At 43.0% G+C, this 26,582-nt stretch overlaps 2 protein-coding genes across 11 annotated transcripts in view; one reads left to right on the top strand and one right to left on the bottom strand.

Annotated features, from left to right (window-relative positions):
• The window catches only part of LOC119848137, an 89,259-nt gene extending 72,089 nt beyond the window's left edge, over positions 1–17,170 (bottom strand). For 5 of the 10 annotated variants that reach the window (XM_043518437.1, XM_043518441.1, XM_043518391.1 and 2 more), the window contains exons 1-7: positions 17,098–17,170; positions 12,585–12,673; positions 7,486–7,586; positions 5,658–5,844; positions 4,442–4,870; positions 2,203–2,255; positions 901–1,040 (exon numbers count right to left, since the gene is read on the bottom strand). In XM_043518437.1, the coding sequence (XP_043374372.1) occupies positions 901–1,040; positions 2,203–2,255; positions 4,442–4,870; positions 5,658–5,844; positions 7,486–7,586; positions 12,585–12,594 (920 nt within the window). In that variant the 5' untranslated portion in view covers positions 12,595–12,673; positions 17,098–17,170. Of the gene's footprint in view, positions 1–900; positions 1,041–2,202; positions 2,256–4,441; positions 4,871–5,657; positions 5,845–7,485; positions 7,587–8,112; positions 8,265–12,584; positions 12,674–13,288; positions 13,454–16,945 lie in introns of those variants that run through there. The other 5 variants (XM_043518426.1, XM_043518417.1, XM_043518434.1 and 2 more) reach the window with 5 other exon arrangements.
• A 201-nt stretch (positions 17,171–17,371) lies between these two features.
• Positions 17,372–24,513, top strand: YARS2 (tyrosyl-tRNA synthetase 2). Its single transcript, XM_038383668.2, has 5 exons — positions 17,372–18,424; positions 20,859–21,026; positions 21,559–21,714; positions 22,512–22,682; positions 24,314–24,513. Exons 1-5 carry the CDS (start codon positions 17,394–17,396, stop codon positions 24,471–24,473), a joined length of 1,686 nt encoding a protein of 561 aa, XP_038239596.2. The 5' UTR covers positions 17,372–17,393; the 3' UTR covers positions 24,474–24,513.
• Positions 24,514–26,582: the final 2,069 nt, after the last annotated feature.

Below are 26,582 nucleotides of genomic sequence, written 5' to 3'. Positions count from 1 at the left end.
ATAGAGTGTACGCATGGGCTGAATGGACACTTCTAATGGAAAATTACCTATCAAGATCAGGAGTGGCACATGCACACCTGAAGTGGAACACCCACAAGGACACTACTCAAAGAAGAAGTGTCTGTTTTGAAGGGCAGGAGAGTTCTGTAATTCTAGTGTATCTGAACCTCAGATAGTCTTAATCTGCTTCGAACACAGCTGCTTGCCTATTGCTAAGGCAGCAGCAATGCCAGCCAAAGCATCTTCTCTCCTTCTTCTCCAGTACCACAGTTAAGTGCCTGCACAGCGAATAGTGCCATTTGCTTGTTGCTAAGCAATGGAAGCATAGCATTTTCATCCCAAAATGGCCAGTCTCTGCTATCAACAAAGTCGATAGTACCAGTGCTGCCCGCATCAGCTCCCCACACATACAGATGTAAATAATTCACCAGCCACTACTATTTCCACCAGAATCCTCAAGTCAACCCACCTCCCACTACTGTTGCTGTTCTAAGGATCAGCTGATGCTGCCAGGTAAATCTTTCAAAGGGTGTTTGGAGCTTCATGTTGTGTGGAGGAGGTTGGCATGTTGGGTAACTATTCCTGAAGAGTGGAACAGTGAGGTGTTATGGTGAAAAATTTGTGAAAAAGCCTTTGTTAAAATTTTGACAGCATATTACTGTGCCAGAGGTGTAGAATATTAGTAGTCCTAGGGGGAGATAAATTACTGGGCAGACACCAGGTGAGGTGATCAAAGGTGCATGCTGAATGCAATTTATATCACGGCTCCACAATTAATCACATGGATATTACAACTGCATTGATATATAGTATCATAAGGAATTTATGTAAAACCACTGAATTACTTTTAAACAAATAATAATAATAAAATAATAATATATAATAAATAATAATAATAACCTGAATAGTAGAGCATTTGCTTCAGCATGGATAAGGACTGGTCCTTTTGCTGTTCCCGACTCTTTTTTGATGTTTCTACCTGCACAAGGCAGGTTTGCAAATATTGCACCAATAGGATATCCATTATAACCTGCCCCAAACTAAGAAAAAAAATTAGTAGACCCTAATAGAGCTGTAAGATAACAAGAATAACTAAAAAAAATAAGACACGTATCACTGTAGTTTAAATAAAGATAAATACAAATACATGAAATTGTCTTTTTTTTAGACACACACAATTGCCATGTTTGAGAAAAGTTGTAATATACAAGTTACATCACTTTTACATCTCAAATATTTTTCTACTCAAATACTCAGTCACTGTCTAGTATCAAGACCAATTATTTCTTACATATATACACAACAGTCTGAAGCCCTATAATTAATGTAATATACATTATTTTGTATATTTTAATATACTGCTTCCCAAAGTTGAGGCAATTTTTCCAATTTATCAGACTAAAATAACTCAACTGCACCAGCAAATAACCTTCTCACCTTCACTATCCCATTCAAAACCACTAGCTACTACACATACTTTTTTCCTGCATCCAGTGACCTCAAAATTCCTCCACCATCATAATATATTTCCCTCCCTACCTTAATAATATAGTTAGGGCCAGCTTCTTTGCTGGGCCATGGTGAATCACTTGTCTGGATTTCAATGATAAAGTGCTATCATTATTGTTACTGTGTTTATAGTTAAGTGATTAGGAGCTAGCCTTCTGAGGGAAAGGAGGCTGTAAGTGAAATCCAGAATATCAGAGGAAGGAGGTGCCAGGAATTGTTAGCTGCAATTTCACAAAAAGAAGGTGTGTTTCTTTAAATGAACTGTACGTGGTGTTCTAGAAACTTTAGGTGTTTTAATAAGTATTTTTCGGTTTTCAAAGAGGTGAGAAAGGTTCAAGGCCAGATTCTGATTCAGTTATCTTGATGTAAAATAAAGTCTAGTGTAACTAAGATTAGATTAAAATCTCATCTTCGAGGCCCAATAATAGGGTATGCATTATCACTGTGTTACAGAAGTGGTTGAAAGTGCAGCCAAAAAGTCCTGTGTTTCTATGGGGTATTGTGCCTTATACACTTAACTAAGGACTAAATACTGAAGGCATTATCTAGTTGTAAGGTAGATACATTAATATAGCAATGACCAGCCAGCTAACAGTGGCAAAAGCTGGAAGTACCAGTCCTAGTATACTCATTAGTTAATGCACTGGAGAGAGTGAACATTAAAGAAGTGCATGGAGCATTTGCCATACTTACAAAATATCCATTCTGACTGTATAATATGCAACCCACACCTCGATCTGGATCATCTTTTAGAAGAAAAAGAACAGTTTATATCACTTTAGTGGTTAGATTTTAAATATTATATTGTAGTTTAAGGTGTCATGCTTTAGAATATTGAAACAGAATGTATAAGTAGATTGATCTGTCTAAACTACCACAAGTACCCTTACAGAGCATACCCTATATTAATACATTATCTAGATAACAACATATACACTGTTATTATGGAAAGGTATCATTATAATCAGATACAAAGAAAAGCATATTTCATCACAACACCACAACCCAATGTAAAGTTTTTCCTTGATTAGTAATCTCAAAATATAAACACAATACAAAACCCTGAAAATGGAACATAAAATGTTTTATGTACACATTAATTGGGTATGGTGATGAACTCCAAATGCAAGGCCACTTACATACATAGCTTTACCATAAACAAACAATTTTATACACTTTTCCTGGTAAACTACAAATGCAAAAGAAGAATGAGCAATTATAAGTACTTTACCAAAAAATGTGTCTGTGGATAAATAGATTAACTGTCATTTTTGTTTGACATTATCACAAGAAAATGTCAGAGGCCAAAATCATGAAAATAAAAAATATCTAAATATATTCATACATACATACAATCCAGAGAGTCAGAATTATGGATGCTGTGTTGTGATAAAATATGCACTTCTTTGTACTTGATAAAAAAAACTTTTGTTTATGTTTATTAGGTGGACATTATAAGATTTACTACCATTTCCTTGATTTTAATTGCTTAGGTTTTATAAATGATATTAGATAAGGACATGGTTGTCACTTAGTAATCTTCATTGTTTTTAAACAAAGCTTTTCGGGTTTGAAATACGATAGTGTGATTCAAAATAAATTGCTGCAATTTCACTTGCACTCAGTGGTGAGCTGGAGCCCGTTCGCTAGACCGGTTGTTAAATTTAGAAGCCCTTTTAGAACCGGTTGTTCCATGAGGGACAACCGGTTCTAAAAGGGCTTCTAAATTTAACAACCGGCCAAAAGTGGCGCCTTAGGCGCCGACTCCATGGGTGCTCCTGGGTTGGAGCACCCAAAGGGAAAATTTGGTGGGTGCAGAGCACCCACTGGCAGCTCCCTGCCCCACCCCCAGCCCACCTCCGCCTCCCCCTCCTCCTCCTCCCCTGAACACGCCGCCCTGCTCTGCTTCTCTGCCCCCCACAGGCTTCCTGTGAATCAGCTGTTCATGTGGAAAGCCAGGGCGGGCTGAGAAAAAGGTGGCAGCTTCACGCTCAGGCCCAGGGAGGTGGAGAGGAGGTGAGCTGAGACAGTGACGGCAAGGAGGGCTGCCCGCACTGCAGCAGGTAACCGGGGGGGGGGGGGCGCGTAGGGGAACTGCTCCCTGCCCCAGCTCACCTCCACCACCCTTGGCCTGAGCGTAAAGCCATTGCCTGCTTCTCCGCCCTCCCAGGCTTCTCGCCAAACAGCTGATTCGCAGGAAGCAGGGGGGCGCAGAGAAGCAGAGCGGGGCAGTGCGTTCAGGGGCGGAGGCGGCACGGAGGTGAGGTGAGCTGGGACCAGGCGTGGGGCGGGGAGCCGCCAGTAGGTGCTCTGCACCCACCAAATTTTCCCCATGGGTGCTCCTTTTGATGTGATCAATGTGGGGAACAACCGCTCCCCCTTCTCCCCCCTAGCTACGTTCCCCCGTCCCTAAGAGCCAGAGGGACCTGCTAGATGCTTCCTGGGAGCTGCCCCAGGTAAGCACCACCAGGACTCCCTATCTCGCCCCCACAGCAGGTCCCTCTGGCTCTTAGGGGTGGGGTGGACACCCACTACGATGGCCCACAAGACCCTCCTGCCTGGTTCTGGGGGCAGTCAGGGGACAGGGGAAGGGGGTGGATGGGGCAGGGGTTCTGGGGGTGGGCAACAACCCCCTCATGGGGTGAGGAGGGAACCAGTTGTTAAGATTTTGGCAGCTCATCACTGCTTGCACTGATTTGAGTTTAAATCTATTTTGACTCAAATGTAGTACTGGATACGATTTCAATAAACATATCTACTTATTTAAATGAAAAATTATTTATTTAGATCCTGGGTGAGGAAAGCATGCCCATTCCTTTGTTATCAGCATGAGTTATGAAATATTTCGCTTAGCTCTAGCTAAATTTATTAGGAAAAAATACCTCGTTTTCATATTTGTTTGCTATTTTTTCTATATTTTCAGTATACTTACCAGATCTTGCTGCTAAAAGATAACAAAGCTGCAATGCATGTGTGTGCATTTTTTCCACTTCAATCTTTTCTTTTTTTTCAAATTCTCCATGGGGACAGTGCAGTAAACAATCAAGGCAACACAATGCATTCTTCGTCTGCTCTGCACATATCCTTATATGGCCTTGCATATTAAGCAATGAACTATTTTTTTCCATGTCTTTAGGGACAGCCTCAGCATAATGGGAACTGCATTCTGTGCACTTGTATATTTTGATTCTAGATGAAATCTTAAATACAGTGTCAGAGTCCGCGATTGGTAGAAAAACACTGCTACTTATATTACTTCTGAGAAACATTTGGTCAACTTGCTTGAGATCTTCCTGAACTGCTGAATCTTCCCCTTTCATTTCTGGAGACAATGGCCAGTAATAGACTGAAGAAACTGATCCTAAAGATGAAAATTTAGACTGATTTACAGTATAATTCAACCAGAAGGATCATTAATGCCTACATTTCTTGATAACAATGATGGGCCTAATTCTCTATTGCAGTGCAGCCAGTGTGTGCAACACTGTTGGTGCATTCTAATGTAAAAAAACTAATGTAGCTGTCCACAGAGAATATCCCCACCCGAGTACAGAGGGCTCCTTGGATGCTGTAGAATCACTGTAAGATCACTGTAACGGGTACTATCACATCCGTCATGCCTGAGGCCAGTAGAGAGAGCATGGCTGAGAAAAGGAGCCAGGGCCAGGTTAGCCTTACACCCAGCTATTCTAACTTTTGCTAGGGGCTGGCCTGGTGCCCAGCTAGCCCAATAGTGGGAGGGCATAAAAGCAAGCTTTGCACCACCAACTTGAGCTGTAGCATGTGGCCCTTCGGGACAGGGGAGCCAAAAACTGAGAGTTATATATTTTTGGACCTGCTTCATAAGTGGATCCTGACACAAACTCACACTACATGACATGAGAACTACAATTTATGACCCTCACCTGCATATCCTTCCCAAGCAAGTAGTTTCACTGATTTCAAAGGGACTACTTACATGAATAAAGGACTACTTGTGAGAGTCAGGATTTGCAGGACTGAGCTCCATAAGATAACATGATTTTTTCAAACCTGATATTCAGTATGGGCTTATTTCTGACCTCCTTACCCAAAAAAGAAAAAAGAAAAAGAAAAGAAAAAGAAAAAACCTCCCATTGACTTCAAGGGTTGGTCAGTTTATTATTTACCTTGAATGAGAAATGTAGTACAGGTGGAGCAGGGTTTCCTGGACAAATACACAGTGCAGTTACTCAAAGAACAGGGAACGTTCAGCATGACATGTTGCACAGCATGTAAGTTTTCTCTGGAGCAGCTCATTGCTACCACTTTGTGTATTTTGTCTGACTCACACACAACAATCCCAGTTTTATTGAACTGAAAGAAAACATTGTGACTTACTATTTGTCTGCAAATTTTATTTTACAAACACCTATGTTTTAAAAAGCAGCTTCAATGTATTACAGATTTGGCTACACTGTATTTAAGTACATTGATTCTTCAGTCCTAATAATCTTTGGCTCTTAAATTTGTCTTTCTGCTTTATCAGTCCTATGCATATTTATTTACTTGTTCATTATTCTTATTAATTCACTATCTTTATATGTGTATGCTGTTTCTGAATGGACCCAATCAGTCTCCCTTTGAAGTCACTGATGAAACTCCAAGTGACTTCAAGCAAGCAAGATCAACCCATAGTTTTCTAAAACACCCTCAAATGAAATTTATGAGCAAGAAAAAGGAACCGTGACTTTGTGAGGGGTCTAAATCATTTCCAACCCTGATATTCTATATTCTATGATTTCTATCAGGATCTTTAGTCAGGATTACATTAGCTGTGATGGATACAGTAAAGCAGAGAAACATCAGTGCTACTGATTAGATTGCAAGCTTTTTGGAGGAGAAACTATGTCCATGTATAAGGGAGCTAGATAGATTCATGGAAGATCGGTTAATCAATGACTATTAGCCAGGATGGGCAGGAATGGTGTCCCTAGCCTCTGTTTGCCAGAAGCTGGGAGTGGGTGACAGGGCATGGATCACTTGATGATAACCTGTCTGATCATTCCCTTTGGGGCACCTGCCATTGGCCACTGTCAGAGGACAGGATACTGGGTTTGATGGACCTTTGGTCTGCCCCAGTAAGGCCATTCTTCTGTTCAATACAGTGCCCAGCACAATAAAGACCTAATCTTTCTGAGTGGCTTTGGATTCAAATAATAGATAATATTATCTGACAAAGCTTTCTTATGAAGTTAGTGTATAAATTAAGCTCTAACAAATTCACTCTTAAAGGTAAAATTCTAGTCTTCTCTGTGGAGGCAGTAACTGGAATAATCTACCCTAGGGGGTTTCACATGTTATACAATTATCTTAAAGAACAGTAGCATACTAGTTAATCTGGCCTATTATGCACAGGAAGGATGGAAAGTGATCAATAACAATAATATTTAATACATAAAATGTTCTACATTTTAAAATCTCTATACAGGTATGAACAAATCTCCCCAGCACCCCGGCAAGTAAGCATTACGATCCCCATTTAACAGATAGGAAAACTAAAACAGAAGACTTGTATACACTAGCCTTTTTCCAGAAATCTCCTACCACTGTACTATCTACCATCAGGTATGTTAAGAATTATGGTATATTGATATGATATAGTGGCTGTGAATGATCACATCTCAGCTGTTATCTAATTAGAGAACTGAGCTCTTTATGTAACTGTTCATCTGCTTGCCGACTGAAAACTAAACGGTATTGATTACTGTTGGTACCTATTAATTCATATTATCAGTGATTTTAAGGGTTCATCCCCTTTTATTGGAAAGAAACACCTCTTTGCAGTGACATCTCTCTCATTTATTAGAGCATAAGCTTTCGTGAGCTACAGCTGTAGCTCAAGAAAGCTTATGCTTTAATAAATTGGTTAGTCTCTAAGGTGCCACAAGTACTCCTTTTCTTTTTGCAAATACGGACTAACACGACTGCTACTCTGAAATCTCTCTCATTGCATACCTTTTCAGATGGGTTAACACACATTGGAGATTTCTCCATATGAAGGGCTAGAAACATACACATGTCTTTTTTATTTCCTAAACGTGTGGCAATCTTGTAACCTACATAGTTTCAAAGAAAGAGAAAGAAATTCAATAGACATATTCAAAAAGAGCCCCAATCTATGTTGTTAAAAACAGTCAACAGTTGTAATGCAGGTAATTTACTGAGCATCTATCATGAAAAAAACATTTTGGGTGAAAACTTGGCACCACTGAAGTAAATGGGGCTAAAATTTAACCTTTGGGCACCTTTTAACTATGAGGGCAGTTAAGCTCCGGAACAGGCTTCTGTGACGCTGGGCCCCTAGACATCACTGAACACTAACAAATTCATAGCTGGAAACCAGTCTGACTCACCTGTGTGTTACCATTGTTACAATAGATGATAAATTTATAAGAATGTATTTAGCGGAATGCTTGTGAGTTGATGCGTGCATTAATCTCAATCTCAATCTTGTTAATATCTGTATCCCTTGTTATAAGGTAATATGGAAGTGTTTGCTTTGTACTACGAAAGTGTTTGCTATGAAACTGAAAACCCCCCAGTCAGGAGAGAAGAATTACCAAGTGTTAAACACTAGTTTACCACAAGAGGTGTCATTTCCTCCCCAACAAAACAAGGCCTATAGACACCAGACAAATTGGGGAACACCAATGGATGAATGACTTTATTGATTGCTTCCCCACACCCAGGAAGTGGATACATGCACAAACCATCCTCCCGTCACAGCTTGAATGCTGGGGTAAGGGAATAAAAATCCCTGTTAAGGAGAAATTGTCATCACTATGCTGCTTGGAATTTGGAGGGGGCAGTAATTCTAATAAACAAGGAATTCCCCCAGCTGCTTAGCTTGGGTTTGTCCTAAAGGACATATTAAGCTTGCGCATCACAGCAACTACTATTATATTTTGAAACCAAAGACAGTAACTCATTTGTGTATGTATGTTTACCTGCTTTAACCTTGTAGACCAGTGTTTCTCAAACTGGGGTCCACACACCCCAGGAAGTCTGCAGGCCCAGCTGATCAACTCCTCCTGCTCCCTCCCAGTGCCTCCTGCATGCTAAAAGTCTGGTGGCACAGCGGGGCTAAGGCAGGCTTCCCACCTGTCCTGGCTTCGCACCGGTCCTGGAAGAAGCTGACACATCCCTGGGGTGGAAGAGGAGGAGGGGGGTCTCCGTGCACTGTCCCCATCCCAAGCATTGACTTCCTAGCTCCCATTGGCTAGGAACTACGGCCAATGGGAGCTGCAGAGGCGGTGTCTGCTTACAGGGGCAGCGCACGGAGACCCCCTGGCCTCCCCGCCTAGGAACCGCTGCCAGACAGATATGCAGTTTGCTTTTGGGGCTGCCCAAGGTAAGCGCTGCCTGGCCGGAGCCTGCACCCAAATTCCTTCCGAGAGCCTGCACCCCGCACACTCCCATACCCAAACTCCCTCCCAGAGCCCGTACCCAAACTTCCTCCCAGAGCCTAGAGCCCACATCCCCTCTGTGAAGTTATCTGATTAAAATATAACCCTGTAGATTATTGTTGCTACCACTGTTATATAATTGCAACAAATATTGTACAAAGGTTGTCAAGTAAGGTGTCTATGGAAAGGTTATGATTTGCTGAATATGATTATTCTATTATTTGTATGCATTACCATTACTGTATTTAAAGTTATGAGTATTGGCTTTATACCTGGATTTCAAATATGTTTGCTCCTGTGGCAACGCCCACAAGGTATTTAGCCTGCACATCTTGAAGAGACTATTCAAGTTAAGTGGCCCATCAGAAGAACACTTAGCTCACAGTGGAAGATGCATATTTACTCTTAATAGAATTTCCTGCTATGACTAAGCGAAATCATGCATGGACATGTGATTTGCTCATGTGACTCCAAACTCCATCTTTTACCTGTAATTCTCCACTAGCTGGCCTGATGTCTTTGTTTGAAACAATGGATTTCCCTCCACATGGCAGAAGCTATAAAAGATGCTGGAAACATCTCAATTTTGCCTCTTTCCTACTCAAACCTATGGCCTATGAATTTATACTAATGGGAGCATTCTAACCAAGGGGCTGAAGCCCTTCCAATGATTTGGAAGCAACCAGAGACTTAACAAGCCCGCAGTTTATTCCATCACTGCTACAAGCCTGAACCAAGGACTTTGCAATTTGTGTATGTATTTGATTCCTTTAACCAATTTTAACTCTTACCTTTCTTTCTTTTTATAAATAAACCTTTAGATTTTAGATACTAAAGGATTAATAACAGCTTGATTATTGGGTAATATCCGAGTGATACACTGACCTGGGTGTGTGGCTGGTCCTTTGGGATCAGAAGAACACTTTGTTTGATGAAACTTGTTTTAAAGAACCATGCATCTTTAAGTCTAGTGTCTGGGTATTGAATCCAGGACTGGAATGCCTAAAAAATCTGCTTTTCCGACTTATTAGTCAGTGTGGTGAAATAGAAATTTACTTGTGTTGCTGATTTAGTATATCTTATGGGAGAATAACCACCAGTTTTGGGATGTATTTGCCGTATTTCTGTTTGTCCTGAATTTGGTATTCTCAGTTGTGATCCATGAAGGCATGCTGATACCCTCCCAGAGTCCACCCCCCACACTCCTCTGCACCCAAACTCCCTCCCAGAGCCCACACCCCCTCCTCCATCCCAACCTCCTGCCTGCCCCAGCCTGGTGAAAGTGAGTGAGAGTGGGGGAGAGCCAATGATGGAGAGAGAGGGTATGGAATGAGAGCAGGCGGGGCCTTGGCGAAGGGGGCAGGGCAAGGGCTGAGCGGGGAGAGGGCTTGAGAGTGCTCAAAATTTTTTAAATCAAAATGGGGGTCCTCAGGTTGCTAAAGTTTGAGAATTGCTGTGGTAGATAACACTCATTTCTTTTCTTAGTTAATAAATCTTTATTTTATTACAGGATTAGCTACAAGCTTGCCTTTGGTGAGAGATCTAGGTGCAACTGACCTGGGGTAAGCGACAGATCCTTTGGAACTGAGAGTAACCTGAATTTTGTTGTGCTTTCTGGTGTATGGGACCATCTATCACAAAGGCAGGCTTGCCTGGATGGAAAGATAGACCAGAGTGCCCAAGGGGACTGTCTGTGACTCCATGTTAACATCGAATCATAGAACCATAGAGTTAGAAGGGACCACAAGGGTCATCTAGTCCAGTGGCTCTCAACCTTCCCAGACTACTGTACCCCTTTCAGGTGTCTGATTTGTCTTGCATACTCCAAGTTTCACCTCACTTAAAAACTACTTGCGTTATAAAATCAAACATGAAAATACAAAAGTGTCACAGCTCACTATTACTGAAAAATTGCTTACTTTCTTATTTTTAACATATAATTATAAAATGAACTGGAATATAAATATTGTACTTATATTTCAATGCACAGTATATAGAGCAGTACAAACAATCATTGTCTGTATGAAATTTTACTTTGTGCTGACTTCGCTAGTCCTTTTTATGTAGCTTGTTGTAAAACTAGGCAAATATCTAGATGAGTTGATGTGCCCTCTGGAAGACCTCTGCGTACCCCAGGGGTAAACGTATCCCTGGTTGAAAACCACTGATCTAGTCTTACCATGTTAGGGCTATTATAGTGCTTGTGGAGTTCACACTTGTTACTTGGTTTGTGAAATCTAAGTATAGAAAATACAACCAATTTGGGGATTGTAGCCCTGCTTCTTGACAATCTTCCCTGAGGTTGGCACTCATGTTCATGAGCCACTCTGGGTAGCCTGAGAATTTCTAAGGAAGGTTGTGTAATCCACCACTGGAGGTTTAAGAACAGGTTGGACAAACTCCTTTCAGGGATGGTCTAGGTTTATTTGGTCCTGCCTCAGCACAGGAAGCTGGACTTGCTGACCCTTCCAGGTTTTTTGTTTTGTTTTGGAGTTCTTTGGTTTTACACAGATGTATGCAAAAAACAAACAAACAGGGTAAATAAAGCCTCCAGCTTTCTTCACTACTCACCAACAAGCCTATACACTGGATGAGGCAGGAGTTTACAGAAAAAATAATGGGCCAGATCCTCAACTGATGTAAATTGGCATAGCTCCATTGCTGAATTCTGAGTACTTCACATTACAACCTTTACATTATTTGTAACAATTTTTATATGGAATTTCTTATATTTACCAAAACATCAATAATCCATTATGTGGGACAATTTGCTAGATACAGAATGCTCTGTTCTGCACAAGATTGATACTCACTCCACTGCATCAGTTTTATCCATTTAACTTTACAGACCAGAATGTAGTTACACTGGATAAGACCAGTGTAACGGAGTAGGGAATCAGGTCCAAGAGGTGCAGCCTTGCCTCAGATGATGCCCAGTCACAACACTGTTGAAGTCTTTCAGATGACTTCAACAGATGTTGGATTGGGTCTTAAGTAAGTGCAATTCTGAGTACTGAGATACACACGCCAAATATAAAAAAGAATTTAAAAAAAAATAAGGATTAGTGATTCAGTGTTGTTCAAACGAGAGCAAGTGGTTAAAAATTTATAAAGGAAAAAGTGGGTGGAATAGAAAATATTACATTGGAAACTGATTCTTACAAATATTCTACATCTTTCATCAAACTTACCAATGGTACCTATCACTTTGTTCGTTAACTGCATAGTTCTCAGGCTGGGTGGACTATCTTTTGTTTACCATATTTTACCCATTGTGTACACTGCTTTATAAATAGTAAGGCCCCAGTCTTCTACCAAGAACCATGTAGGCCTGTGAGCCCCTTTCCATGATGTTGTACATCCCTACTATTATTTCCTCTATAGCCACCATCGACAGGTGAGCAGCAAGAAGTTATTGTGATCCTGATCCATGATTGGAGCCCCTCGGTGCTACCACAATACAAACAAACAATAAATAATAATAATAGACCTGAGCTGCCACAAATGTCCTGCATGTCCATAAGCAGCTGGGATCTGCACATCAGATCTACGAGGAAGAGCCCAATTGCAAATGTGTAAATATTTTTAACTGGGTACCAGTTTCTTCTATTAATCACCTCAAAAACGTAAGCCAAGAGATATACAAACCCCGTTCCATGTCTGACTGTAAAAGTCTCTTCCTTTGGAAAATATTTAAGAATTTCTTCCTTCCTTCCTCTTTCTTTCATCTGATATCACTGTGGTAAAGAAAGATTGTATCATTATGTCCAGAATCAAAATCATACATATATGAAAAAATATAATTTCATTGTGCTTACAAATGTGTTCTAAAACAGTATAATAAACCCTTTTCCTCCATATGAATGAAAGGTACATGAACAGAAAATTTTGACATGTAATATCACAGCCTCATACTGTTCGCCAGCAAAGTAAACCTTCATAAAAATAAGAGAATTGAGCCCTTCCTTGTAATTGGATTAATTCAAACATACTGCAGCCGATGAAGTGGGTTGTAGCCCACGAAAGCTTATGCTCAAATAAATTGGTTAGTCTCTAAGGTGCCACAAGTATTCCTGTTCTTTTTGCAGATACAGACTAACATGGCTGCTACTCTGAAAAATAACATTGATGTTTCAACTTCTCACAACGTAGAAGAAACACATTCAGCAAATATTGCACCATCATTTTGGTGTGTCGTCTCCATTTTCTCGTGTGTAATTAACACCAATTTCTACTTTTTTTTTTTTTTTAAAAGGAATTGTTAACTATTGGTGACTGAAAGAAACTTTGTGTATTCTAAACACTTAAATAAAAAGCCATTTAATATCAGAGTAAATTTTTGCTTTTCTTACCTGTTTCTCTATTACTAAGAGCATTTGCTTCACAGACCTTTAAAAGGCTTTTAAAGAGCAGAAGTGAAACTTAAAAACTACTTTCAGTTCATTTATTTGTCGTGATCACAAACTATTTCCTGATGATGTTGTAATAGCTCAATCCTATTTCATAATGCTGTGTGTACTATGTGAAGGGGCAAGGCCAGATGGCTATAGGAAAATAGTGAGAAACAGATATGTTAGCCCCAGGCTAAACAAATCCCTGTTACCATGGTAACCAAATAGCAGTTGCTCCAGGTTAATCAAGACACCTGGGGACAGTTAAGATCCTTCCAGAAAGCAGTGGAGACAGCTGGGTTGATTGGGACCCCTGAAGCCAATCAGGGACTGGCTGAAACTAGTTAAAAACCTCCCAGGTAGTCAAGGGGGTTGTCAGGAGCTGGAGGAGGAAGTTGTGCGGTTGGAGAGGCTGAGTAGTACACACCATATCAGGCACAAGGAAGGAGGCCCTGAGGTAAGGGTGAAGTGGATCTCAGAAAAGTGGGGGCTGCTCTGGGGAAGTAGCTCAGGGAATTGTATGTGTCCTGTTTCAAAAAAGTCAGCTATCATAGCTGTTACTATTAGGGTCCCTGGGCTGGAGCCCAGAGTAGAGGGCAGGCCTGGGTCCCCCCCGATTAATTACTGAGACAACAGAGACTGTGTGAGGGAGGATAGCTTCTTATCACTTCCCTTGCTAGCTTATGATGAAAATGGCTCAGTAGGCTATAACCCTTGCCCCTAAAAAGAGAAGGGCTACGTGGAGGGTCACAGTGAGCCTCTGAGGCTAGCGAAATCCACCAGGGAATGCAGGACCCACGGAGACAAGGACAGAGCTTTGTCACAACTATTTGACATACTGTGTCAATAATGGAAATTGACCAGACTAGTGCAGGGTATGAAGATAAGCTCCAAAAATGCCCTTTGAAATGATGAACCAGAGGGCACTTTATTTTGTACTTTGCCCATCTCTAGCAAAAAAATTATGCCCCCCCGCCCCCTTAATGTTAATTTGCAAGTGACTAGCTCCTTACTTCTGACTATGGAGTGATATACTGGTGAGCAGTGAGTTTTATGGGCCCGTGGTGCACAGGCTTCAGCAAATTCGGGGCCTGGCTCCACTAATGTTCAGGGCCAGGGCTCTCCCCCAGCCCCACCTGCCTCCTCTGGCTGTCCCTGCCCACCCTCGGCAGTGAGCAGCTGCCTCCTGCTGCACTCCCTCGATGGCCACTGCCACAGTCCACTACAAGGGAGCAGCATCGGGGGCAGGCTGAGGCAGCTTGCTGTGCCTGTGGAGGAAGGTGGGGAGGAGACACATGGCAGCTGTGTGTCTCCCACCCCCGCTCCCAGCAGGTGACTCTGAGCCAACTCTAGGGTGGGGGAGGTTTATCCTGGCTGGACCTCCTGATCAGCAGCCTGGGGGGCTTGGTTGAATGTTGTGCTGGGGAGGGGTCCCCCCTCCTGTGGAGATTGCTGGTGGGGAGAGGGCTGGGGGAGTCCTTCTCTCTGGCCCCCAGCCCTGGGGAAGCCTGCCTGCTATACCCTGAACTCCTCATCCCTGGCCTAGCCCCTCCCACACCTCAACCCTCCTTCCCCACCCAGAGGCTGCACTTCAACCCTTTGTCCCAGCCCAGAGCCCACACCCAGCACCCAAACTCCTTCCCAGAGCCTGCACCTCTCCCACACCCAAACTCTCTCCAAGATCCTGAACCCCAAGCCCCCTCCTGCACCCAAACTCCCTTCCAGAACCTTAGGCAGCTGGGGGGCAGGGTGGGACTTGGACCCATTCTGGGCACCACCAAAAATTATACAAGCCTGCTGGAGTGGGCTCTTAAGGCTGGCAGGGGTCCCCTGTTAAAATCCCACCATCAAATTGAAGAGGAGATTGCCTGCCTCTGAACTTCAGTTCCCATCTGACTACTCAGAATTCCTCTCTGACAAATCTATTATCCATTAAAATTATATCTGCCTAAGGAAAACACCAACTTGCACTAGGTGCAAGTGTGTGGTATTTTTCCTAAAAGGTCTCCACTACCTTCACCATAAGGATAGGTACACTATTTCTTTAAAACTGTAGCAGGAAGTTGCCAAGAGGAAGAGTGAAGAAAGTTCTACACTGAAGTAGAGACAAGGTAGCTTTAGGAATAATACTGTTTTTCCTATTCTAATTAGCTTCCTTGTTTGGTGTTAGAACACAGTAACTCATTGTTCTTTTTCATTGTGAAAATGTATTATAAGCTGCCTTATTTTGAACCAGTAATAAGAACTAGGCAAAACTAGGAAAATATTTTGAAAAACAAATTCAAATTCATTTGTAAAACGTTTATTGAAATTTCAAACTTTTGAAAAATGTTAAGCTCTAACCAGCATAAGGAGAAAAAAGTCAATACCTAAGTTCAGCCTTCAATAAAATTTTCAATCTGATAAGCCCACAGAATGACTTGAGTGGATAGAGTATGTTACCTGATTCAGACCTGCCATAAAGCTTAACATAGAGCATGGCAAAGTGCAGTTCAGTTCATTAATTCATGTAACTGGTAGTACAGACAAACTATAAATCATTTGCCTTCCCTCAGAAAAGAGATTAAGAATCTTTAAAAGTCTGATTAGCATTCCATTCCACATAAGGAATATAAATGGAATTGCTTTTACCAAAACGGTGCCAAGGCTCAGAAGACATGGAAACCTCTTAAGAACCTTATAGCTACAAATAGAGCTTTGACTGTGGTATCCATAAGAGAGAATACCCAAGACCCTAATTAAAAGTTTGAATTTTTAAAAGGAACTTTCACTACAATATGTTAATGTCTGAACTGACAAGTGGTCTAAAAAAAAAAAAATCAGATACCCAAGTAGAATAAGCGCGAGTCACCTAGCAAGAAAATGGCAGGTGACAGCATGGTGCAAGAAGCAAAGAAATAATTCCCATGGAAAAAAGGGAAGAACCCATTCCTAAAAGACCCCAGTTCCTGGGCAGAAATGTGGTAAGTGTAGAAAGAGAACACCTAACAGAAGAAATGAACTGGAAATGTGCAGGGAATGTAAAGAAAAGGGTATTTGGAGCATGTCTTGTGGAGGAAGGGGGAGCAAAGTGATCGGGAAGATAACCGAAGCAGGGATAAGTGAAGCCTATTTCATGGGATTGCGTATCCAAAGATGGCCCACCAACCAGGTTTGGACTGTTAGTGAAATCCTATTACACTTAAATTCAGGAGTAGAGGTGACTCCCTAAAGCTGATATTATTTCCTATGAAAACTGCATTGCAGTTTCACAGTAGTCTACAATGACATATTGGAAAGGATTCACAAGGCATCCCCAGGCCACAAATTACATCTAATTGCAAAATAATAAAGCAAAAGCAGTATAACAAATCATTTGATACATAAAATTGAACATTTTTAACACTGATGGTTATATTTTATATTGGTACACAGAGTCTTTCCATACTTCCTTTTCAAGGGATTGTCACAAATATAACTCTTTAACACACCATCATGCCCCAGTACCTCCAATGTATCGTTTTATGTAGGTAAAGAATTTCACCTGCCACTCAAGGTACCTATAGGGACAGAGTCTGCAACCCCTCTGTCCTTTTCTAGACACCAATTTAAAACTTAAGCACACGCATAAGTACTTACCTAATCACTTCAAGGAAGTCACTCACAAACTTAAAAATAAGCACGTGCTTTGCTGCACCAGAACCACGCCATTTTGGTTAGGTATGGCCCAGGGGCGGGGGGGGGGGGAACCCTAGTTTCTCTTTTTCTATCCGGAGTAGAGTTTCTCTCACCTTTGGCAGGTTCAGCTAGCACTTACTCCCCAATAATAGCAGCCAAAGCAGACTGCGGTGTCACTGAATCCAAATATTAAGAACAAGAAACACATTTTAAAAAAAAGCGCTTAAAACGCCAGTAATTTTAACGTCTGTAACTAACAAGTGGGGCTGGAGAAATGAAACTGGCCAGGGAGCGAGTCCTGGAAAGAGGAGCCCTTTGGGCGGGCCTGACGAACACGGGGGTCGATTTGATCGGGGCGGGAGGGCTTTGCAAAGCCTGGCTGCGCACAGGGTCGTTCTTTGACGACGGGATGTTTTTCTTGACCAAGGGCAGCGTGCGTGCGCCCGCCTCTTTCCCCGCTTGGGGCTGCAAAAACGCGGGAGGGGCGGAAGAGGGGCTGCTCTACCCCGCTCTTACGCAGAGCCCAGCCTCCGCAGAGGGCGGGGCCCAGGGAGCCCGGCCCCTCGGCGGTGCCCGGCCCGGCGCCAATCGGGGAGGAGCCCACCTTCCGTCAGGCTCTTCTTCCCCAGCGTCCCTGGCGCCGCCCTTCCCAGCCAAGATGGCGGCGCCCACGGTGAGGCGAGTGGGGTGCCGCCGGGCCGCGGGTCTCTGCGGGGTCCTCTCCCGGCGGATCCATCGCCAGCCGCTGCGGGCTCCGGCCGCCACGAGGCTGCTGGCGGCGCAGGGCGAGCGGGGCCTGTTCCAGGCGGTGTTCCCGGCGCAGGGCGCGGAGGAAGGGCTGCCCGCCCTGCTGGAGCCGGGCCAGCCCCCGCAGACCGTTTACTGCGGCTTCGACGCCACGGCCGACTCGCTGCACGTCGGCCACCTGCTCGCCGTCATGGGCCTGCTGCACTTTCAGCGCGCGGGGCACAACGTCATCGCCGTGGTGGGCGGGGCCACCGCCCGCCTGGGCGACCCCAGCGGCCGCACCAAGGAGCGCGAGCCGCTGTCGGAGGAGCTCGCGCGGGCGCACGCGCTGGGCCTGCGCGGGGGGCTGCGGAGGCTCTTCGAGCACCATCGCCTGCTGTTCTGGCCCGCGGCGGGCGGCGCGCGGTTGGGCGAGGCGATGCTGCAGGACAACGCGTGGTGGCTGGGGCGCGAGCCGGTGGTGGGCTTCCTGTGCGGGGTCGGGGGGCGCCTGCGCATGGGCACCCTGCTCAGCAGGCAGAGCTGCCAGGCGCGGCTCCGCAGCGCCGAGGGCATGAGCCTGGCCGAGTTCCTCTACCCGGCCCTGCAGGCCTACGACTTCCTGCACCTGCACCGACACCACGGCTGTCGCATCCAGCTCGGGGGAGCCGACCAGATGGGCAACATCATGTCCGGACATGAGCTCGTCACCAAGTACGCGCGGTGGGACAAGGGGGGTGACTGGGCTGCACCAGCGGGCTCTGACTTCCTCTCTCAGAGGGATGGGCAGCCCCTGAGAGATGAGGGGAGCCGGCCTGCCACCGGCCGCACCAGCATGGTCAGATGTTTCATCTCATCAGGATGGGCAACCCCTGAGGTGCCAACGTGAGCTGCCCCACCGTGGCCACCAGTTTCATCTCTCACAGGGATGGCAGCCTGAGAGACGCTAGCCCAGCCTGCCCGGTGCCATCATGGGCTGCACGAGTATGTCTAACCACTTCATCTCATTGGGCTGGACAGCCCTTGATAGATGCCAGCACAAGCTGCATCACCGTGGCCTCCCACTTCATTTCTCACAGAGATGGACAGCCTCAGGGAGACCACGTGTCCCAAATTGCCATGGGCTGCAGAAGCATAGCCGACTGCTTCCTCTCATACGGCTGGGCACTGGAAGCCCCTGAGAGATGACGTGTCCCAGCCTGCTAGGTGCCATCTTGTGCCGAGTGGTCTGTGGCACCTAGCAGGCTGGGACCTGTCATCTAAAAGCAAGGAGATGGCTATCCCAAGGTCAACCATGTTGCTTCACGCATGGTGATCCACAAGTGTGACAGTGATGAGGGTGATATTAAAATACTGGAGAGGTCAAGCTTTTTCCCTTATTGTTTCCTCAAGTAATGCAAGGAACTCAGGATGGCCAAGCTCAAGTATTCAAAAATAATGAGTCAGGCCTCAAATAGTTAATATTGGCTTAAATTATTTAAAAAAAAAAAAAAAAAAGAAGACAACAGTGGGTGTTTGTCCTCTGATTTTTTGGCCTATAGGAACACACGGATCACGCTTCCAAGCTTTTCCTTGTAACCATAAGGGCTAGAAATTTTTATTTTTTAAATGAAAGCCAAGAGTCTCAGGCTCATTTGGCTCCAGCATCTGGGGCATTAAGTAAAATATCAGATATGAAACTTGATAAAATTGCAAGGATGGGTAACGCTAAACAGGTCAATATTTTCCAAAATTTCAACAAATGAAAAATAATCATTTTTCTTAACATCTCTAATATATAAGTAGACACAATTCTTGGGTGCCTGGGTGACAGTACAGCCCTCCGTTGTCAGGTTGTCTGAGATGTAGAGACTTTGAGGGAGCAGCATTTAAATGCTTGCTCAGACTTTTTTTTTTTTTTAAAGTCACAATCTATAATAAAAGACCAGGAGGTACTTAATGTTCAGTAATTGCAATCTGCATCATGGCAACAACTAGCCTGTTAAGAACAGAAGAGGCTTCTAAACATCTCTGACTGTCTCCAAGATACAAGACTGTTTGTGAGATTTATAGCAGCATACCCTGCAATAGATAAGTGGAAGCAGAGGAGAAAAGGCAGCTGAAAAATGCTTTTAAGGAACAACTGCAGATACCAGTGGGAGTGGGGTGTTGCTGCTGTACTAATAAGTGAAATGCAAACAGACTGCTTGGTCTAGCCTGTCTTGGTAGTTGAAATGGAAATAAAGGCTGCTATGGCACTTCTCAAAAAGCTAGACAACATTCAAAGTTATTGTACAAGTTTTGTTGAACATACAAGAACATCTACAATACGCTATAGTAGAGGGGTGGTCAACCTGTGGCTCTGGAACGGCATGCAGCTCTTTAAAAGTTAATATGCGGCTCCTTGCATAGGCACTGACTCCAGGGCTGGAGCCTATATATGCTAACTTTCCACTGAGCCGGGGAGTGCTCAGTGCTCAACCCCCTTCTCTGCCCCAGGCCCTATCCCCACTCCACCCCTTCCCCCAAGCCTGTCATGCCCTCGCTCTCTCCCCAGCAGAGCCTCCTGCGCACCACGTAACAGCTGATTGCGGCGGGTGGGAGGCATGGGGAAGGAGGGACGGGGAGGCGCTGGGAGGCTGCTGACTTATTACTGTGGCTCTTTGGCAATGTATCTTGGTAAATTCTGGCTCCTTCTCAGGTTCAGGTTGGCCACCCCTGCTATAATACATCAAAATGGACATTCAGTGCATCTTAATGCAGTATTCTGAACCAGGTGCTTCAGAATAACCTGCCAAATTCCCTGTTATGGAATAACCTGCCAACAGAGAAAGTTTCTTCCTTGCCTCTTATTAGCTGCTAGTTGTCTTATACCCTGAAGCTTGAGGCTTATATATATCCCTTCTAATTTTTTAAAAACCTAAGTGGATAGTCTCATTATTACATATAAAACTATAGCTTATTTTGTATCCCACCAATATTGTTGCTTCAAACATTTAGTGGCAGTGAGTTCACAAGATACATTTTTAAAAAAATGTGTTTTAGTATAATCTAATTACTTTGTGAAAGGCTTAGAAGCAGCTCAGAAGGACCAGTAGTTCCAAGTACAAGTTACATTTAAGCTTACCAAGCAATATGATCTTAATGCATTGTGGTTCTTTCTCCACAGAGTGACGGGAGAAGATGTGTTTGGAATCACTGTGCCTCTTATTACCAGTACCACGGGAGATAAATTGGGAAAGTCTGCTGGTAATGCAGTTTGGCTAAACAGAGATAGGACCTCTCCATTTGAGCTGTATCAGTTTTTTGTTCGACAGCCAGATAGCACTGTTGAAAGGCAAGTAGTTCTTCTTAAACCTCACTTTTTGCAAAATTTGCTCAAGAGAACTCTATATAACAGCAGCACTGAAAATGTGCCTATGTTCTATACAGATAGTTACAGTATGAAATCATGCAGTAAGATGGATTTCCACTCTCATCATGCCAGTTACTCTTTTGAAAATGAGTCTTTATTGATTAAATAATATACATTAGATTAATAAATGTACATGACATTAGCACTTCCTTTATTCACTCATACTGGTAGATGCATCACAAGTTAGCATCAGAAAAGTGGACCATTGAGTTTTAAGTGGATTCGGGACACCACCATGAAAGTGTATGAGTATGTACTTGAGAAAATAATCTAGAAAACATATGGTTTGTCCTAACTTTGCAAACAGAAATAAAGGTTTGAAAAAGTAGAATATCTACAATCTGGGTTAATTAAAATAATTTTAACACAGGGAATTAAATTTGCATGGTAGAAAGAAAGGAAGTCTAATATACTGACCAATGTAGAGATAAAATAATTCCCTCCCTGCCCTTAGGTACCTGAAACTCTTCACTTTCCTTCCTCTTCCGGAGATTGAGCACATGATGGAAATGCATGCTAAAGAACCTGAAAAGTGGGGACCTCAAAAACGACTTGCTGCAGAAGTAACTAAGCTTGTTCATGGAAAAGAAGGTCTGGAATCTGCTAAAAGGTAAAGTTTTACTAATTTGTCTGTCCAATTACTGGCTTATTTAGGATAAGTGCTCTTCATGACCAGAGGGAGGTACTGTGTGAATAGTTCATGAATAGGGCTCTGACTTCAGCAGAGGCCAATGCAGCTGACCCCAGGGCCACCCAAGCTGCTGGCTCTGGGGACAGTCACACTGGTTGCTGCTAGAGCAGCTCTGCAGCCAGCCACTGCTGGAGCGGCCTGGGAGCTGCACTGGCCACTGCCCTAGCAGCCCCAGGCAGCTGGCCCCAGGGACCACCCAAGCAGTGGCTGATGTGGCTGGCCGCCGGGGCGGCAGGAGCTGCCACAGCTCAGTGGCTCCCACCAGCAGTCCCCAGGCAGACAGAGCAGCGGCTGGCCCCCCAGGATGCTTCCCCTACACCGCCGGCAGCTGGTGCTGTGGGCCCTCCAGATTCACCCCCACCCTCCCAAGATTCAGTCAGGGTATTTATGGTACAGGCTGTGACTTTTTTGTTTCTTGCCCATGACCTATGACTTTAGTAAAAGTACCCGTAATTAAATCGTAGCCTTATTCATGAACAGTTGAGTGGGGGAGGGGAGGGCAACAAAATGGAAAAAGGCATATGTCATGTAATTCTGCAGATACTGTTATCCTTGAGTTGCATTGACAAGGTTTGAAGGGTTTCAGTTCGTTTTTTTGGGGGGGGGGAGGGGGAGGGGCAGGAAAGTAGGCTACTATGGTAAAAAGATGGGTGGGGAGAAAATTTTAATTAAGAAAACAGGAGAACCCTAATCTGGTTAACCACAATTTTCTTTAGATGTACGAAAGCACTGTATTACAGCAATGTGGAGGCACTGGAGGCTATGTCTGATCAAGAATTACAGGAACTTTTCAGAGAAGCTCCATTTGCTGAATTGATGCTTGAACCTGGAATGAGTGTACTTGACCTGTGTCACAAAGCAAATGCCATTCCAGATGGACCGAGTGGGTATGTTCCAATTGTTTGTTATATGGGCTGCAGTTGTACACTTCCAGAAATTCATTTCTAACAGAAGGTCTGCTTTGTTCAGTCTTCAGTTATATCAAAACACCTAGTAGTCATCCATCTGAGAAATCAATTAGTGAGTTGTTGGTACTACAGACTGAGGTGGGAGAAAAGCATAGGTGTAAAAGTTGTACAACACACTACCTTCACTTTAACTTGTAAATTAATCTAAAGTAATTTGATAGGTCTGAACTGTGCTGATAAAATACCTTCACACTATTGATCTGAGTTGTAGAATGGGTTGCTATCTGCTAAATTTCATTAAATAACTAAGTCTGGTATGGTTTTACTGTGCACCAGAACATAAAGTTCTCTAGAGTTCTAAAGGAATGACACATGAATTCCAAATGCACTAAGAAGTGAAAAAGAGCCATCAAGAGAATTGATTGGCTAGAGCAAAATATTGAAATAAGTGAATTAATTGCTGGTGCAATGCACCAGATTAAGAGCCATGAATGATTAAGGACACACAAGAGTGGCTATCCTGGGTCAAACCAATGGTCCATCTAGCCCAGTATCCTGTTTTCCGACAGTGACCAATGCCGGGTGCTTCAGAGGGAATGAACAGAACCGGTATAGAATCGGCTTCTAAAACAGAGGCGAGACAGAGGGCCACCATTCCTGCCCATCCTAGCTAATAGTCATTGATGGACCTATTCTCCATGAACTTACCTAGTTCTTTTTTTGAACCCTGTTACAGTCTTGGCCTTCACAACATCCTCTGGGAAGGAGTTCCATAGGTTGACTGTGTGTTGTATGGAGAAATCCATTTTTTTGTTTTAAACGTGCTGCCTATTAATTTCATTTGGTGATGCCTAGTTCTTGTGTTATGAGTAAATAACACTTCCTTATTTAGCTTCTCCATACCTGTCATGATTTTATAGACCTTTCATATTTCCCCTTAGTCATCTCTTTTCCAAGCTGAAAAGTCCCAGTCTTATTAATCTCCTCTCATATGGAAGCTGTTCCATACTGCTAACAATTTGTTACCCTTTTCTGTACCTTTTTCAATTGCAATATATCATTTTGAGATGAGGCAACCAGATCTGCATGCAGTTCAAGATGTGGGCATACCATAGATTTATATACAGGCAATATGATACATTTTCTTATTATCTATCCCTTTCCTAATGATTCCCAACATCCTATTAGCTTTTTTGACTACCACTGCACATTGAATGAATGTTTTCAGAGAACTATCCACGATGATTCATAAATCTTCTTTTGAGTGGTAATAGCTAATTTAGACCCCATAATTTTATCTGTATAGTTGTATATGTATGTAAAGACAGTAGTAGTCAGTTTCCTCCTTTACCTCACCTCTCAGCAAAGGCATATTGCCAGAGGTGGGGATTGGTGTATCCTTTAGGAACATGACTGATACCAGTCAATGTTGACCTGAAATGAACTTGAATAAGTGACCTAGAGGCAAATGGTTTCATATTCCATTATGAACTACCCAAGTTGTCCAGTCTCCTGCACCAACAATACAGTAATTTTTTTTTCTAAACTGAATGTTTGAGAGTTAGCAACAATCAATCAGTTTCATCTTGTAATTACTGTTTTGTTTCAAGGTACCGGAAGATTACAGAGGGTGCAGTCTCTATAAACTACATTCAAGTAACTAATCCTGAAACTGTTCTGGTCATTGGGCAACATATCCTCAAGAATGGAGTGTCACTACTTAGGATTGGAAAGAAAAACTTCTACATTATAAAATGGTTGCAGCTGTGACAAAAGGAGATACCAAATTAAAACATACTGTCACACTAAATTTTCCAAAGCCTCTATTTTACCTTCTCCTTTCTATATTGTGCATATTGCACATCTCAAAGAACAGCACAACAGGAGAGTAGTGTTTGTCTCATTCTTCTCACAATGTCAGAGTCTACCGACTACACATGGTTCAAATAAAAGCAGCTAAAGTTATGAAGATGGATCATTGTGTATTTGTTTTAATTTTGATTAATAAATTGGAGAGGTTTGCTACATACTATGAGTCATGGAGCGAAGAATGCAGTAAAGAAAGTCGGAGCAAAATATTCCATCTAGTCTACCCCAGGATTCCTTTGGGGATAGAGCAGTCATCATTCGCAGACCCAGTTCTCCAAAACAGGATTCTCAGTGCAATAAATACATCCCAGAAGGCAGTCTACTCAGTTGCTCATAGTTAAGAAAAACTCATTTATTCCCTGCCTCACCCTATCCCCTCCAGAAAAGATGTTTTGTGTTCTAGTTTGAGACTTCAATGTTTTTGAATTGTAACAGAATTTGAAAGTTTAAACATGGCTCTCATTTCAACCAGTGCAAATCAACTTTTATCCAAAAAGGTGAGCTGTGAAGAGATGAAGGTTGCTGTTCAGCCCATCAGGAAACATTAAATTACAGAAATGTTTAAAGCCTAAACTCATGGAGTATTCGATGATTGGAGAGAAGAGGTGTGGGTAAAGGATAGAATGAAATATCAGCTGTTGGATCAACTTAGATGTAGTCTGTCTTTACCACCTGCAACTTCTAGCCTATTGCATAGCAGTTATCCCACTGGAGAAATTACACAAGTTCCTACTGCTTCTTTCCTGGAACAGTTGTAAAGAGGATATGTATAAGTATGTAAAAATACCAATTTATGAAGGTAGCTGATCTCAGGGGCAGCCAGAAACCGTGTATGTAATAATGGATCTGTTCCTTCCACAACCTGGATCCCAAGACGCTGATGAATACTAATGGAGGCTCTTGTGCGTGACCTAGGGAATGTGATCAAGGAATGAGGAATTCTAGCCCATCAACCTATTGAAAGTGAGAGCCACCAGAGTCCTCTTGCAGAATGAGCAATCCTTGGCCAAGCTGACTTCACTCTGACAGAGCAGCCTACATAAATTGACAGGGCAAAACCAGCTCAAGCTTGAAGACAATAGAGATCCTTTCCTGTGAAGATCTAGTTTTCATGAGGCAAGTTACATAAGAGATGCAACATAAAAGCAGCCTGGCTGAAGCAGGGACCATCTCTGTGTATGTATTGTCTATTATCATAGTACCTGAGCCTCTAGATATTGTTGCAGTGCAAATAAGCAAGCTGTCCAAACACATTTTCCATAGGAACAGTGACATTTTGGACCCATAAATGGGCCTCTTCAGATACAGACAACACACAAAAGCAACACTTCTGCACAAAAGAAGCAGCCAAGCTATCCCACATGACAGATCCCATAACCAAATCCATACGCCTTCCCTCCAGTTCACTTACCAGTAATATTGATAAGAAAAAGGGAGGAGGTAATTAGTCAAGACCCTGTAGTACAAAGACCCGGAACTCTATTACCATGAAATACTTTTCATTCCCATACTCCAGCCTATTTCCACTGAGTTTGTGTCACTTACATCAGCAAGGGGGAGCCATTGGTGTAGGCTGGGCTACGCTGCCTAGGGAACCAGACACTAGAGCTCTGCAGCAGGACTGGGATCCCGTGGCTGCTGTAGTACCCGCTGCCTTAATAGAAGGAGCAGGTAAAATGTACTTTGTGGGGGGTGGGATTGGGTGGGCAAAAAGTAGTGCAGTAATTTGCAGGAAAATACAATCTCTCATCAGTGTCAAATAAAATATTAGCAATGTAAACCAAGGTTTTTTGTTTTTTAAATAAGTTTTAGTACTTAGACATCAAATTTATCCCTCATTATAATTTATTATATTAAAGTATTTTTTACATGGTTTAGGCAAGATTTTTTTGTCTTAATTCTAATTATATTAACCAACTTTTTTTTTTTTTAAATAGCATGGGGGAATTTGTCTCTTGGGATTTGGGGATCTAATGTTTTAGCAGGTGGGAGTGGGCTAAAAATGCAAGA

Source organism: Dermochelys coriacea, chromosome 1 (assembly GCF_009764565.3).
Source record: "Dermochelys coriacea isolate rDerCor1 chromosome 1, rDerCor1.pri.v4, whole genome shotgun sequence".
In the NCBI taxonomy this organism is placed as follows: domain Eukaryota; kingdom Metazoa; phylum Chordata; order Testudines; family Dermochelyidae; genus Dermochelys; species Dermochelys coriacea.
Note: the sequence above shows the minus strand (reverse complement) of the source record. Positions and strands in the feature narration are given on the sequence as shown.

What these genes read in the sequence shown, in the direction of transcription:
- YARS2 (XM_038383668.2), top strand. Translation starts at nt 17,394, where the DNA reads ATGTTTTTCTTGACCAAGGGCAGCGTGCGTGCGCCCGCCTCTTTCCCC. An exon ending in CCAGATAGCACTGTTGAAAG is followed by an intron (nt 21,027 to 21,558) that starts GCAAGTAGTTCT and finishes CCCTGCCCTTAG; the next exon opens with GTACCTGAAACTCTTCACTT. An exon ending in GGTCTGGAATCTGCTAAAAG is followed by an intron (nt 21,715 to 22,511) that starts GTAAAGTTTTAC and finishes AATTTTCTTTAG; the next exon opens with ATGTACGAAAGCACTGTATT.